Below are 15,422 nucleotides of genomic sequence, written 5' to 3'. Positions count from 1 at the left end.
GCTGATTAAAACTTCAATTAATCTATAATATAAAGCTGAACGTCTGTGTGTGTGTCTGATCACGAATAGGCTCCTATATGGCTGACTATTATAGAAAATGGATCACATATAATGATAGAAGATGTATCGAGACACAGGAATGGGTATGTTTGATCTGGCATAATGATGATTCATTAAAATTGTGGGATCTGCGTACGTGCCTAGTCCACAAAGTATGGAAATAAAAAATTATAAAAAAACACGTTTAGAAGTGTTTTTGATATAGATGTACACAATAATATTTGATAAGTATGTTTTAACTTAAAAAGGGATGGTATAATAAAATTGTGGGGTCTGCGTTCGCGCCTGGCCTCCACAGAATGGAAATAGGCACAAACTTTAAAGACTTTTCATATCTATCTGCATAAGTATACTTTGATAATTATGTTTCAGTTTGAAGAAATATGGTATAATAAAATTATGGGGTGTTCATTCGCGCCTAACCTCTATAGAATCGAAATATCTCACAAATTTTAACAAGGTTTTTTAATATAGACCCACAGAATATTGTGATAAGTGTTTTAGTGTGAACAGGTATGGTATAATAAATTATGGCGTTTATCTATTTTATTTTTACTTTCATCATATTTTGCTTTGGTTTTGATACCCCCAAATTCGAAGCTATCTCTTTACAACCCTTCCTTTTCATAACCTATCATACTTTCATAAATCAGAGTCCATTGTCTGTAGGCTATTTTTGAACTCAGTCAGCTCCTCTCAAGAAATGAAATTCCACTTTTTTGGAGGGGATTATGTGTAAAATAGAACTTTAAAGGAGGGATCAATTTCCTTTATAAATTTGTGTAAACTGAAACCCATTTCAGGGCCATTATCAGTTATTATAACAGTTAACTAAAAACAAAAATTACTACTAACTCTAAGTTTTACTGGAATATTCGTAAAACTATATACATTAAAAAATAAATAAATAAAACCTCCCCACCAAAAAGATAAAATGCACAGAATTCATGTCCTATAGCCAAAAAATTAGTTAGCTGCCCTAAAAATATAGAATAACCCAGAAATGTGAAATCATTTTGCATAAAATTTATGCCCAAAACTTATCCCTACTCTTAATTCTAAAATCATTATTTTCTTCGGTGTTGTTTTGCGTTTTTTCCACCATGTTTTTTTAAGGTGTTTAAACGTAATCGCCTAAAAAATAGAATCAATATTTTTCAAGGGAAAATTATTTACCGGACGGTGTTAATATACAAGAATATAAAAAGCTGAACCAATTTTTTGTAAACATTAAACAATAAGTTTAACAAACTATTGATACTTTTAATTACACTTTACATATAATTTAATTAGCTATTTAAAAAAAAACAGCTATAAATTTTTATGGAAAATGTCAAAACCACAAAATAAAAAAAAAAAACGTTTCTAAATTTCTGAGATGAAGATTGGTTATTCGTTAAGTGAAGTGGAAGGGACATTTAGTTATAAAAATATTTTCGTTTACTCACAGAAATTTTATATAAAAGTTGATGTACGCATGTGTTAAAAGATGTATTAATTGATGTTCAATACATATTGCAAAGTTTCGTAAAAATCGGGACATCTAAATGTTCACAAAGGACTTCGACCCGTTTTTATCCAGTTTGCATAACTAAACTAAACTAATTTTTACTAATTTTGCTGTTTGCATAACTAAACTAAGTTTACTAAACTAAACTAATTAAACTAATTTTGATTAATTATGCAACTCTGTTCTAAAATTCAATTTGCATGTATAAAATAAAATTTGCATGTATAAAATAAAATTTGCATGTATAAAATAAAATTTGTATGCATAAAATTCAATTTGCATGTATAAAATAAAATTTGCATGTACAGGATTCGCTTTTAAACAAATTTATCGATCATTATGAATTTTGGAACATAGTTGCTAGGCGTTACGATTAATAACGTGGGCTATATTTAGTTGAATTTAGTTTTGTACAAATGGGTAAAAAGTGGATGAAAGACCTTTATGAAAATTCAGATTTTTATGAAATATTAAACTGATTAGACGATTATTTTGAGTTTAAGAATAAATGTCGTGCATCTAAAACATGAATATGCTTTACTTTATAAACAGAGATATAAGCAATCATGTTTTATATAAGCAATCATGTTTTATATAAGCAATCATGTTTTATATAAGCAATCATATTTGACAATAATTAGAGTTGCCATGTTGCAACACAATTTATTAAACTAACCAAAGCAATGGAAATTAAAAAGAATGTAATAATATGAGGTTTTAGTAAATTTACGTCTACAGTGCTCAGTATCTAGTTGATAGAGCTTCAAAAAGAAAAAAAAACTTACTTTAGTACCATACTTGACATTGCCAAGTTCCTTTTCAGTCAATGTGCTGTTTTGTTCATCAGTAAAGTCGTCTTCTTTGATGGTTTTCCCTTCATGGATCCATTTAACTTTATAATTGGCATTATAACCTTCAATCTCTGCGAATTGACACACAAAATTTACTTCCTGCGTATTTACATCTATAATGATGTGCAACCGTGGATCCGAAGGAAGGGCTGGTAAACCTGGTGATAAAAGATTATAAGGGTTATTGGCATGATTATATATATATACTAGCATGGGTACCTGGCGTTGCCTGGGTTGACATGAAGTTCAGTTTGAAACACGCCTGCTATACTAATCATTTTCATCATGGGTAACGTGGATACCCCCACAACAATTTAAAAAAATAAAAGAACGGATAAAAACCTGTAAATGTAATCGCCCCCCAAAAAGAAGTATCTGATACTCTCTCCACCAGATGTTTCGGCAGTAATATCACTGTCCTAAAAAAACTCACGATTTTGTGAACCTAAAAAAATAGCGTTTATAAACATTAATGCATGCATTTATTTTTTATTTTGGTAAATGTATGGTTTAGCGGCGTAAATTATTTGCCAGACAAAATATATAAAAACTATTTATTTTTACATAAAACACATTGTTAGACCCAAAGGCTGAAATAAAACCAGAAAAAAATTCATTTTTATTATTTTTTAATCATTTATATTTATTAATCGAGGCCGCTATATTGCTTTTAAAATTTGGCATTTCTAAGGTTTGGCAGATTGGCTTTTTTAAGCTCTTTTATGAACTATGTTTTTGGCCGTTTTTTTGGCTTCACTTCGTATGATAACACGTGTGTAACACATGCATTCATCTTTCTCACCTTTTTTCCTGCTCCGCCTTACATAATATACGCATAAGAATTTACCGTATGTCAGACATTTCCTCTCAACTTCCACACTCTCACATCTATATATATCCTTTTCAGACATTATCTGAACTTTTCCTCTTCTTCCTCTCGCATATGCATAACACATGCACAAAAATCTCTATTTTACCTTTTTTCTTGCTTCGCCTCACATGAGAACATGTACACGTTGTGCACGCATAAGAATCATAAGTCAGGTAGGCTTCAAACTCTGTCCTATCAACGAAATGTTGCATCTCTTTGCCTGATTTACAAGTAGTTTAATGGTAGGTGCTCTGACGAACTACAAACTCTTGTACCCCCTCGATGTAAATATCCCCAATAAATCTTACAAGCAGCAAAATCCCACCTCTACACAGTAGAAATCGTCAGATACCAGAAAGTTTTCTACTCTAATAGAACTGCTAGACTTTGGAATTCCCTTCCGGGTTTCTGCTTCCCTGACTTTACCGACATGCAGAAGTTCAAGTGTAATGTAAACAAACATCTTGCTGCTTAACTCCCTACATAGTACCCTTGCAAATTATGTCCCAGATTGTAGCCCTCTACATCAAAGTGATACTGTGCCTTGTTTGACGTGAAACTGCAACAACAACAACAAAAAATGAATATCACTATGTAAGACATTTCCCCTCAACTTCCATGCACATGCGTCTGTACATATTCTTTTTAAATTTCATTAGAACTATATACACATTTTTACAGATGCAATCTAACTAACATGAACTCTGATTATTATTTCTGTTCTGTTTCTTTGTTTCCTCGTAATTGCTTCTACAAGAACATATATGAAGGAGAAACATCGCCCAAACGTTTGCAAACTGATTAAAAAGATTAAGCAAAAGAAATATACTTACCAAACACAAATGACAGACGTTTGAGGATATCGTAAGACGCCAAAATAAAACGTAAGCGTTCGATAACAATATGAGAGTAGACATAGTTCGTATTTCGTTGAGGTCCTCCAATCAAGAGGTCGCATTGTCGGCTGTATAACACGACGTTCTTCCGCTTAAAAGACAGTTCTTTGCCTGTTGCACTTTTGCCATTAACAAACATTTTGGCACCACGCTGCAAACTCCAAGAGAATATGAAATCATAGATTTCATTAATTTTGATTCCAGAGGTGGAAACGGTCCATATTTGATTCCTCGTAGTCACAGTAAATTGAAGAGATTTCCTCTTATAGAAGATAGCATAACCCCACTTGGATGAGTCCATTCCGCAACTTGAAAGTAAGATGGAATTGTCTTTCAGGGACAAAAATTTAACAGATAAAGAAAAGACAACCCCAAGTGTGCACATTTCAGGATCGCCGAGGCACTGAATATGGGGCCCAAAATTGAGAAGCTGGTTCTTTCCGTTTAGTTCAATGGCAAGTTTGTCTCGAGAGCCATTAATGACTTTAGGATTTCCAACCAGTTTAATTTGACCAAGGTTTGTGATAATGTGTCCGTTTTCAATCTTAATGAATTCTATTTTGATGTCTTGAATATTATCAACTGAAAAAACAAAAAAGAAACAAAAAAAAACGTCATTAAAATTAATTGAATTAAAATTTAAAAAAATAAATGATATAATTACATAATCTACATCAGATAGTGTCGCAATAAAGAGTCGTGAAGGATTAAGAGGAGAAAGCATTAACCAGACCTCCAGTGAAAAAGTGAGAAGAGAACTGGGGCGTTGGGTAGGCATTTTGCCATCCAAACCTCACGGAATACCAACGGCCATTGCCAACGAGAAATCAAAGGTAAGCGACAGTTGCGATAATGTGAATTCATTTGAACTGGTTATCGAAAGAGGTGGAGAGTACTGGAAATTTAGGGAGACTTGTTATCACTCAGACTCGAGGGAACATTACAGGTTATTGCCAGTGACTAATCGCTGATGATGGCCTGCATGAAAATTTCTAGTAAGTGGGTAATAATAATAATAATAATAATAATAATAAAACAGTTAAAATGAAACTGCAACAGAAGTAAAAAAAGAAAATCGCAGAAGAACACTTCATGAAGTTACTACCACTATGTCTTCATGTGGACACAATATGCCCCTCATAAATTAAGATTAATTTACTAGCATTAAAGCAATCACAATCCCCACCCTTTGATTTAAAAATAAAATTAGTTAACAACACGAAATTATTACATTTCGAAACTAATTAAAAGTACTTGAAGCTATGTTAAAAGTGTGGTCAATCAACAGGCAAAAATCACTGCTCACACACATTCTTCCAACTGATTTTGCCGCTTCTCAAACGTCAAATGATTTCTTGATCCTTTCCCACCGACAAGTAACCTGTTTTTATAAGGCACGCGCATGTGATCTCGCGAGACTTCGTTCACTACAAAACGTCACGGGCGCCATGATGGACTCTTTCTTTCTTTTTCGACGCGCGCGACTCATAGGACAGACAGATACGAGGCCGTTTGTACGGTAAGCCATTCTCCCCACAAAAAGTAACCCAAAATAAATAATATTACACACGAAACTAGTAAAATATGTTCAAATATTCAATATAAATACAATTTATTCTGTCAGAACATATAATTGTAAATCTCTTATCTGGAACTAACACTATGACAATTTTAAATGCCTTTACAAAAACCGTCTGGAAACTTATTAACGATACATTGAGAGAGAGAGAGAGAGAGAGAGAGAGAGAGAGAGAGAGGGGGGGATATGTATATATAGGCAACGACATTTTAACTAATTCTTATGCTTAATTTCTCGTTTCTCCACATTAAGTATCCTTCTTTTTATTTCATCTATTTCATGTGGCAATTTTTAGTATTTGTTTGACTCTGATGAGTTATGTGATGGCACAATAGACTATATTTTCCAACAACAAAACATGTAAAACACACACACACACACTATATATATATATATATATATATATATATATATATATATATATATGTATATGTATATATATATATATATAACTACTTCATTTACTCACATAAATTTATACGAAAGTATAGATTTATGCGTAAACTTTAAGTATTTACTTCAAAAGTGCTCAATACGTAGGTAGAGCTAGTTAGTAATTTATAAAATATATATGGCGATTAAGCTACACTGAATATTCGGCGTTTCATCCACTCTAGGATTCCTCAGGCTTGTGCGCATAAGCCTGAGGAATCCTAGAGTGGATGAAACGCCAAATATTCAGTGTAGCTTAATCGCCATATATATTTTATAAATTACTATATATATATATATATTCACATTATATCATCCACAGACTATTTCGCTGTATAACAGCTCTTCAGTGCGTTTAGAAAAGCAAAACTCACTTAGAGTAAGCGTAATCACAATGATAAACAAATGCTAGAAATTTTACACAAAGAGCATTATGCTAGTAGCAGTGGGTAATTTTACTTACCAGTAAGCTCAACCCTTAGCTTAGCACCTTTGTTCATTTTATGATTTAATTTTTTTAAATGTGTAGGAAAGGTGATAGCAAGCATAAAATGTCTCAGTGTATTATTACTTATTACTTAGATGAATGACACACACACGCACACACACACACACATCCACACACACACACACACACACACAAAACTTACTTCTCAGCTCAGTCCATCCAGTTTTTGAGATCAGCAAATTGCAAGACTGGGCCGGGTTGTCGGGATTCACATAACCGTTAGGAAAGCAGGTTTTACCAATTCTGCAGACATCATCCTGAAAATAAGGAAAGTGGAAAAAACTAATCGTTTTCCTTGTATCAGCTGAATTTCTTATTATAAAACTAAAGATTTACTTAAGAATTAACACAAATTATGAATGGAAAACGTCATAAAACAACAAAATTATAAATATTTTATTTACTCAAGTATATAAGTGTTACACATGATTTAAGTATACAAGGTGCCTTCAATTAGTTTCCAGACTTTTTTCGTATGGACACTTTTATTGATAATAAACGCATACAACTCGTCTCCTTCAAAGTAATCTCCTCCGGCTGCAATACACTTGTTGTACTATTCCAACAACTTCTGGAAGGCCACATGGAAGTTCTCTTGTGTGAGCATGCCACTGACCCTCATCACAACCTCTTTCATTTTTTCAATTTTTTTTTTTTTTTTTTTACATAGTGATCACCACTTATCAAGGCCCGGAAGTCACTCAGGGATAAGGGTTATTGCAAGTACATTAAGTTAGTGAGGAGATTTGCTGAAGTGTTTACTTAAGGGGGCGGTTCATTAGGAATTTGTTAACATTGGACTTGAAGACATCCAAGTTGTAGTCCGGAGGGAAGCAGGCAGACGGAACAGAGTTCCACAGGCGTGCAGTTCTAAGAAAGAAGCTTTGTTCATGGAATCCGCATTTTGATTTAGGCACAGATATAGAGTGGGAGAAATTTTTCACAGTGGATTCAGCTAGACGGGTGTTTCTCGTGAAAGATTGGCGAGGGGGGACCAGAGATTGGAGTTCAGACGAGCATCTGCCATGGAAATAACGATAAAACAAGGACAGGCTCGCAACGTCTCTTCTGTGGGAGAGAGGTTGCAGGGTAGAGAAAAGGGCATCCCCCACTAAGCCACGAAGTCTATTTTGTACTCTGTCAAGGCAGGATAGGCTGTTTTTAGCAGCTCCTGCCCAGATATGGCAACAGTATTCCATCCTTGGACGTACTTGGCTTTTATATAGATAGAGAATTGCATCAGTAGTGAGATATCTTCTCGAGCGGTAGAAGGATCCCACCATCTTTCCAGCGACCTTGGCAACAGACTTGATGTACGTGTTCCATTTCAGATCAGGAGTAAAGGTCAAACCCAGAAGCTTGTCAAAACACGGAGCCTCACCCAGACGAGAGCCATCCATCACAATTGATGCCAGCTGGGGATCAGAGCGTTGATGATGTAAGGATAGGAGTTTGGTTTCGGATGCATTAAAGGTAACCAGCCACATCTTCCCCCACTGAACCACGCGCTCGAGATCAGAGGAGAGAGAATCAGAGAGAACTTTGTCATTTACAGCTTTTGATGTGTTGCCGTAGATGGTTGTGTCATCAGCATAGATGTCAATGAATGATTTAAGTATGTGTTTAGGGAGGTCATTGATGTAGATCAGGAAGAGAGTTGGGCCCAGGATTGACCCCTGGGGGACTCCAGCATTTATATTGCAGGCCTCCGATTTTTGTCCATCGACCACTACTCCTATGAGCCTTTCGGAGAGAAATGATTTAATGTCTCATAACAACAGCCTCTAAAGTTTTCCTTGAGCTTAGGGAATAACCAAAAGTCACAGGGAGCAAGGTCTAGACTATAGGGAGGGCGAGGAACTGTCTTGATCCTCATCTTGATCAAATAGGCTGTGGCGAAGATGGAGTTGTGGACTGCACCTTTGCGATAAACTTTGCACAAATCACCCACATCTTCAGTTCCCCGTGAATAATTGGTGTATACAGTTCCCACACTGACATCAAATGTGCACTTATTGTTTCTATAGACAAATGACGGTTCTTATCCATGAAATTCTTTATTTGGACAATCAAATCTGGTGTTCTGACTTCCTTACTCCTCACACACTTCTCATCATCCCTCACAGACTCTCTGCCTTCCTTGAATCTCTTATGCCACTCAAAAACTGATGCTCGGTTCAGGCAAGTGATCCACAAGTAGTCAAGTATTCCCTTCGTTTCTGTGGCATTTTTTTCAAATTTAAAACAGAATTTTATTGCATATCGTTCTTCTAAAGTATCCTCCCTCCTAGATTGCGGTTTTGAAATTCATCAGCTGTGGCAATCAGGCTTTAGTAGAGTGTAATACAATTCCTGCTGTAGCTGTTCATTTGAAACCGAAATCATCAAAATTGGTCAGTCATCTTATAAGCTGTATAGCAATAACATACTGAATTTTACGACATTTTTAAATGCAAAAATATTCATACAGATCTATGTAGTTTAGTCATATTTCACTAAATAATACGGACAATTCCTGTTTACATTATTTGGTTTTGATCCTTTCTAATTTGCTTGTTTTTCTTGCTTCAGTTAAAAACTGGCTGATGTAAATGCCATAGTCACGGTTAACTTTTAGATCTGTTCGGATCCATCACCAAGGGTAAGTAATAGAACAAATTTTAGGCTATTTATAGAAGTTCTTTTCCTCAGTAAATCATGTTATTAAATATATTAATAATTCAATGCCACTTTTCAAGGTATTTAAGAATGTTATTGTTATTATTGAAATTTATTTTATTAACATTTTGTTTCTTTGCTTTAATTAGTAATCCTTCTAATATATAAAGTTTATGTGGTGCTATTGCATTTTAAATCCTATTTTTCCATAAGTCTTACTCGGCAACGCCAGGCAGACGGCGCAAACCACCCAGGAAAATGCCGAGTGAACTTATCCAAATAGAAACCGAGTCATTAAAAAGAGACACGAGCGAGCAAACGCCACCAAATTGAAAAAAAAAGAGAAGAGTTTTGTTGCCCTTCAAAAGATCCAATGCAAAAACAATAAGTGTTTATTCTTGTGACAAGGATAATGAAACATTCTAGGCTGGAAGCTATTATGAAGTCGCTGGAAACGGTTCTCGCATTCCAAAGAAATTTTTGCATAAAATACATTAAACAAAAATTTGCTGTCGTCGTCGGCTGCTTACAAAAACAACAACACTTTTCTTTGGAACAAAATTTGGTTCATAAAATGCAAAACAAAATAAAAACAAACAAAAAAATATTTTTGCCCAGTATAATCTAGCGATTTGCATCGTCCGTCAGTCGTTGCCAATCGAGACTCATGGAAAATTAAAATTCAGTAGTACCGTTTATGCTTGCTATGGCTATGTTCGAGAATAGATGTTTGTGAAAAAGTTTGTGAAATTGAAAGTGGGCACAAAAATGTTTGGTTAGTAAGCTGTTGTCAGAAAGATGCATGGTTAACTTCCTCGAAAAGGTCGTGGTAGTCAAGCATATATATTTTTTTTTCACTGTAAGAGACACAGTCTACCAATGGGCACTTAAACTCATACACATCTGTACTTATAGATATTTTTGAAAGAAGTGACATAAAATTCTTTAAACTTACTCGTCTTTTACATCCATCTTTGAAATCGCAAGCGTCGCATTTGGAGTTGTAAATGATAACAGCCAGCGAGACACTAAATATGTTCTGAATGTTACTAAAGCTGATTTCGTATAAACCGATTCCTGGAATGACACAGATGGCTGCATCAGAACTCTCAAATATGGCAGGATTCACCTCGATTTTGTTTGTACCTTTGAGATCACGCTGAAGGCATAAAAAAGGAATCCGAATTAGAAAATATGGTAAATGTCCAGAATAGTTAAAATTCGATAACTCATAAATAAAAAAAAATATAATTTCTATCAAACACATTAGAATGAAATTCTCTACTTAACTTACCTCGTTTTAACGTTTATAACATTTTATTTCACACTTCCTTTTAGTTTTAAATTTGTCTTCTTGAGCGACCCACTTGGCATAATAGGTAAGAGTGCTTGCTAATGGTCTGGGAGAATGAGGTTCAATCCTTGGTCTAGTCAGATAAATAGACTTAGAAAATGATACTTGATACACCTTTGCTAAAACACTCAGAAGTATAAGGAGTAGATCAAGGGCAAGTGGAATAATCCTGAGAATGTAGTAGCGTTCTTCCCTTACAACTCGGTGTAGCAGCTAAAAAGGAGTCTTCAGGTCGCCCTCGACTATAGTCAATCACTTAGCTTACCTTTCTTGACAATCAAAAGTACACTTAATGCCCGCCATATCTTCACTTTTTTGATTAAATACCGATTGACCCTTGCAACTCTTGTATGAAACTTTTCTCAGCGATTCTGATACAATTACAGATTCTTTTCTCTATTCTCGATTCTGATGCAATTACCGATTCCGAGATCGCCTAAACAAATAGAATTTCATTTTTTGTTGGAAGGATAGCAGAAAATCCTGATCTACTTTTAAAGGCAGATGAATTTTTCTTTTTAATTTGAAAAAAAAATATTTTCCTTTTTATGTATTGTATTCTTTCAAAAAACTTATTAAAATATTTTCTTTTATATTTTTCACTTGGGTCAGCAATATGAAATTCCTTAAAAAAAAGAAGTAAATGAAAGAATCGTTTTTAGAATCAGAAAGCAGGCTAAAATTTTCCTGATTTCGATACCGTTTTTTATTCCCCAAAAAACTTCTGATTTTTCCGATTCCGATCAATCGTCCCAACACTATTATTTAGTCAATATGTTATTCTTTTAAAAAGACAAATACAACTTTTTGAAATCCAAACTATTAAAAAAAACAAAAACAAAAACAAATTCGCAAAATTTCGCTTTACAAAGGCCAATCTGGCAACCCTGGACAAGAATATGGGAGTAACCTTCCCTTGATATAGCCTCGTTTTCGAATATCATTATAATAATATTAGATCGTTGTTGTAATGGTGTAACAAAGGAACTTGTAGTAATTTCGATGTGCAGAGGTTCTTCACCAAATAAAGAAGTGAACAAAATGTCCAGAAAAATATTTATCGATTAAATATTTTTCTCATCCTGTGGAATTTCCATGGGTCCCGCTAGTTATTATCATTTTTAGTACTTATTCTTATGACTATTATAAGTATTATTTTATCCTATTATTTGTAGTACTATGGTCATTTACACTGCTCTACATGGGTAATTTCATTACATTTCTATGGCAGGTCTAGCATTTATACATTATACGAATAAAAAATAGATGAAATAAAAAAAAATGTAATAAAAAAATAATGAAAATTTTGAAAAACTTACGGTCAGATGATGAATTTTGCATTTGAAACTTGACGTCTTAGCAAAGTTGAAACCCAAGAAATATACAAGACAGTAAGTATAGTTCTTGCATTTAATCATGTAAGATTTTATCACCGGCGGAATAGTTTTTTCTATCGAACAATCATTTCCAATGAATTTATCATTGCACACACATTCACCTGCAAGTATAAAAGTATTCAGTGATATAAAGAAAAAAATAATATTGGAATTACTGGTATTGGATTGAGAGAGGATAACTAGTTTGTATGCAATGAATATAAGACAATAGAGACTCAGGTGCGAGAAAATGTATTTTTGGATGGTGAGGTTGTTCACAAGTTTTGTTACCTTGGTGATACCATTAGAGTACAGGGTGGAGCAGGTACTAGTAAGATTGCAAGAAATGCGATATGTTCAGAAAACTACTGCGATTACTAACGAGTATTACCACTGTTGACCAAAGAAAGAGTCTATATCCATGTGTGATGATGTATGATAATGGAATCTGACCATTGAGAGTTGAGGGTATGTGTTGCATGGAATGGAATGGCATAAGAATAAGAATGTGTAATGTAAATCTTAAAAACAAGTTTAGATTTGATAACCCTGGAGAAAGATTAAATGTATACAGTATAGGGAGATGGATGCAAAACAGGAGACTTCAATGGTATGTCCACATTGGAAAATAGATAAGAGTTCTTGGATTAGTAGATGTAGAATAGTCGAGGTCACAGATTTAGTTGACAGAGGAAGTCTAAGAAAAAAGCTTGAGAGAAAAAGGATATCGGAAAAAAACAGAATTCTAACGTAAGTCTTACGTCACTTACTTCCGCTTCTCTTACTACAAATGTTAAATTAGACATATTTAACATTCTGACAGCTACCTATTGTTTAGATGTTATAGCTATTTTTACAAAATTTGAGCCGTTATATTAACTGATACCATATATCTAAAAAGGATGTAACAGTTTGATGTAGTTTTGTGTGATGCACATTCTATCAAACTGTTGGGACTATCACAAGTGCGATTAATAGCAACTAAGAATTGGTATGATGCTCTGCAAAGAGTCCAAAATTACGGGCCTGACCAGAGGATGTAATTTTATTCAAAACATTCTATCTAAATTAGAGTTGGGTCCTGACAGGTATTACCACTCCAGTTCATAGTTGTTATTATTTCCAATCCCCTAAGAGTTAATATGATGATTCCAATGACCTTCAAATTGGGGTCTCATCACAGGATGAAGTTTCATGTCATGCTCACGACAGACTATATTTAATTCATAGTTAACTTCTGATAATTCACATCAGACCTGGGTCTAATGGCAACTAAGACATGATATAGTGCTCCACAAAGATTCCAAATTAGGTATCTCACCACAAAATGTGATTTCATGAAATGTCCAAGAAATTTTCTAATTAATCCATAGTCTAATCCTAACAGGTACTACACTGCACTCCATAGTAATACTTGAGAGTAATGACAGCTGAAAGATGATTCAACGCTCACCCAAACTCTCAAATTGAAGTTTCACTGACAAATTCAGTTTCATGTCATACGAAGGACCAATAGATAGGCTCTTATTAACTTAGATTATATCAGGGTCTTAACACCCATCGTCTTGGATTATCTGAACTATTGTTCCCATTTGCAATGTTCTTCTCACAATGTTTCAACCACTGAAATCTCTGATCTTCTGCAGGTGTATCGTGTCAAAATTGAGAATCTTTCTGTTAAACTCTGGGATCTGTATGGAATTTTGAATGGAACACTTTATTTAATCTATTGAGATATCTTGCTTTCGTTTTGTCAGCTATGACCAGGTATAATTCTTATATAATTCATAGTTGTATTTTTAATATTGCTCGCATTGAAGATTGAACCTTATTTACTCAGGCTACTATCTGATCATGTCTGAGGAATGAGAGCAAACTCCTGCTGATTAAATAAATGGTTTAAATTCTAGACAGATTCCTGAGTTCGACAAGATGCAAGGTTAAGGTTGCATCGGTTGAAACGTTGTGTGAATAACATCCAAGATGAGAACAATGCAAATTATCAATCGTCAAAAAATTATAAAACGCAGTTTTAAAATATGGGCACCTTCCAATGATGTAATGGTGTGAACAATCAAAAGCACAGGAAAAAAAATGGATAAAAATCAAGAAAATTATTTTGCTGACCTTTGACACAAACTCCATTTTGATTGCATTCATTTGGACAAATACCGTCGATGATGTCTGCGGGTGGTCCTCTTATACCGGAGTCTTTCGCAGGTACCCATAGCGTGATGTTAAATTCCAGTGAGGAAAAGCATTGTTCTTTCAAGTTTTCAAGAGCTTCAGCGGCCCAGGCTTTGTTATCAGTAAACTTTGGGAAAAAAGAAAAAAAAAGTCTAATAATCAGATTAACTAAGCATGTTAAAATCAACATAAAAAACAACAAAGAACAAAAACAATGCAAAATACTCCACCTGCTGTGGGGGCGATAGAGAGCGAATATAAATGCAGTAGTTTGAGCAAGTGCAACCCGGAAGCACAAACCTTGACATTTCAAAAGCATGTGGACCCGACCTCATTCCAGCTGTGCTATTAAAAAAAGTGCTCAGCCGAAGTAGCTCCAGTTCTCTCAAAACTCTACAACAAATGCCTTAATGAATCTTGCTTTCCGGGCTGTTGGAAAACTGCTTCTGTGGTACCAGTATTCAAGAATTCTGGCGAAAGAACTGACCCATTAAATTATCGCCCTATTAGCCTCCTCCCACTTTTTGCCAAAATATTTGAGACCTTAATTAACCGTGCTCTAGTCCAGCACCTTACAGATGCTAAACTTCTGACCGACCAACAATATGGATTTAGACAAGCCCGTTCCACGGCAGACATCCTCACTGTAATCTCTGAACGCATATACCATTCACTGGACAAAGCGGCAGAGGGCAGAGCGGTAGCTCTAGATATATCTAAGGCTTTTGACAGGGTATGGCATGAGGGTCTCCTCAGGAAGATTAGATCATACGGTATCACTGGTAGAATACTTAACATAATTAAATCCTTCTTAGATAAGAGAAAAATCCAGGTTGTCCTCGACGGTCGTACATCTAAACAATATGATATAAATGCGGGAGTGCCCCAGGGATCTATCCTTGGACCTCTGCTGTTCCTGATATTCATAAATGACCTCCCGACAAAATTGCCTCTGAGATGGGTATATATGCTGATGACACCACACTCTATAGCAGGCACGACAGGAAAACAAATGAACATATATCTAAAGTAATGGCAGAAACACTAGAGGATGACCTCCAATCAGTAGTGGAATGGGGACAAAAATGGATGGTCACGTTCAATGCCACCAAGACAAAACTGGTTTCCTTCAATAATTAC

The 15,422-nt window shown here is 34.8% G+C and overlaps 1 protein-coding gene across 1 annotated transcript in view; it reads right to left on the bottom strand.

Moving 5' to 3' along the window:
* LOC145284085 (uncharacterized) overlaps positions 1-15,422 on the bottom strand; it is a 473,693-nt gene that overhangs the window by 197,332 nt on the left and 260,939 nt on the right. The window contains exons 71-76 of the mRNA XM_080133151.1: positions 14,223-14,409; positions 12,039-12,217; positions 10,321-10,524; positions 6,850-6,964; positions 4,126-4,770; positions 2,356-2,579 (exon numbers count right to left, since the gene is read on the bottom strand). Of these exons, the coding sequence (XP_079989277.1) occupies positions 2,356-2,579; positions 4,126-4,770; positions 6,850-6,964; positions 10,321-10,524; positions 12,039-12,217; positions 14,223-14,409 (1,554 nt within the window). The remainder of the gene's footprint in view (positions 1-2,355; positions 2,580-4,125; positions 4,771-6,849; positions 6,965-10,320; positions 10,525-12,038; positions 12,218-14,222; positions 14,410-15,422) is intronic.

Source organism: Euprymna scolopes, chromosome 8, assembly GCF_053919585.1.
Source record: "Euprymna scolopes isolate OS-2025 chromosome 8, ASM5391958v1, whole genome shotgun sequence".
Classification (NCBI taxonomy): Eukaryota; Metazoa; Mollusca; class Cephalopoda; order Sepiida; family Sepiolidae; genus Euprymna; species Euprymna scolopes.
Note: the sequence above shows the minus strand (reverse complement) of the source record. Positions and strands in the feature narration are given on the sequence as shown.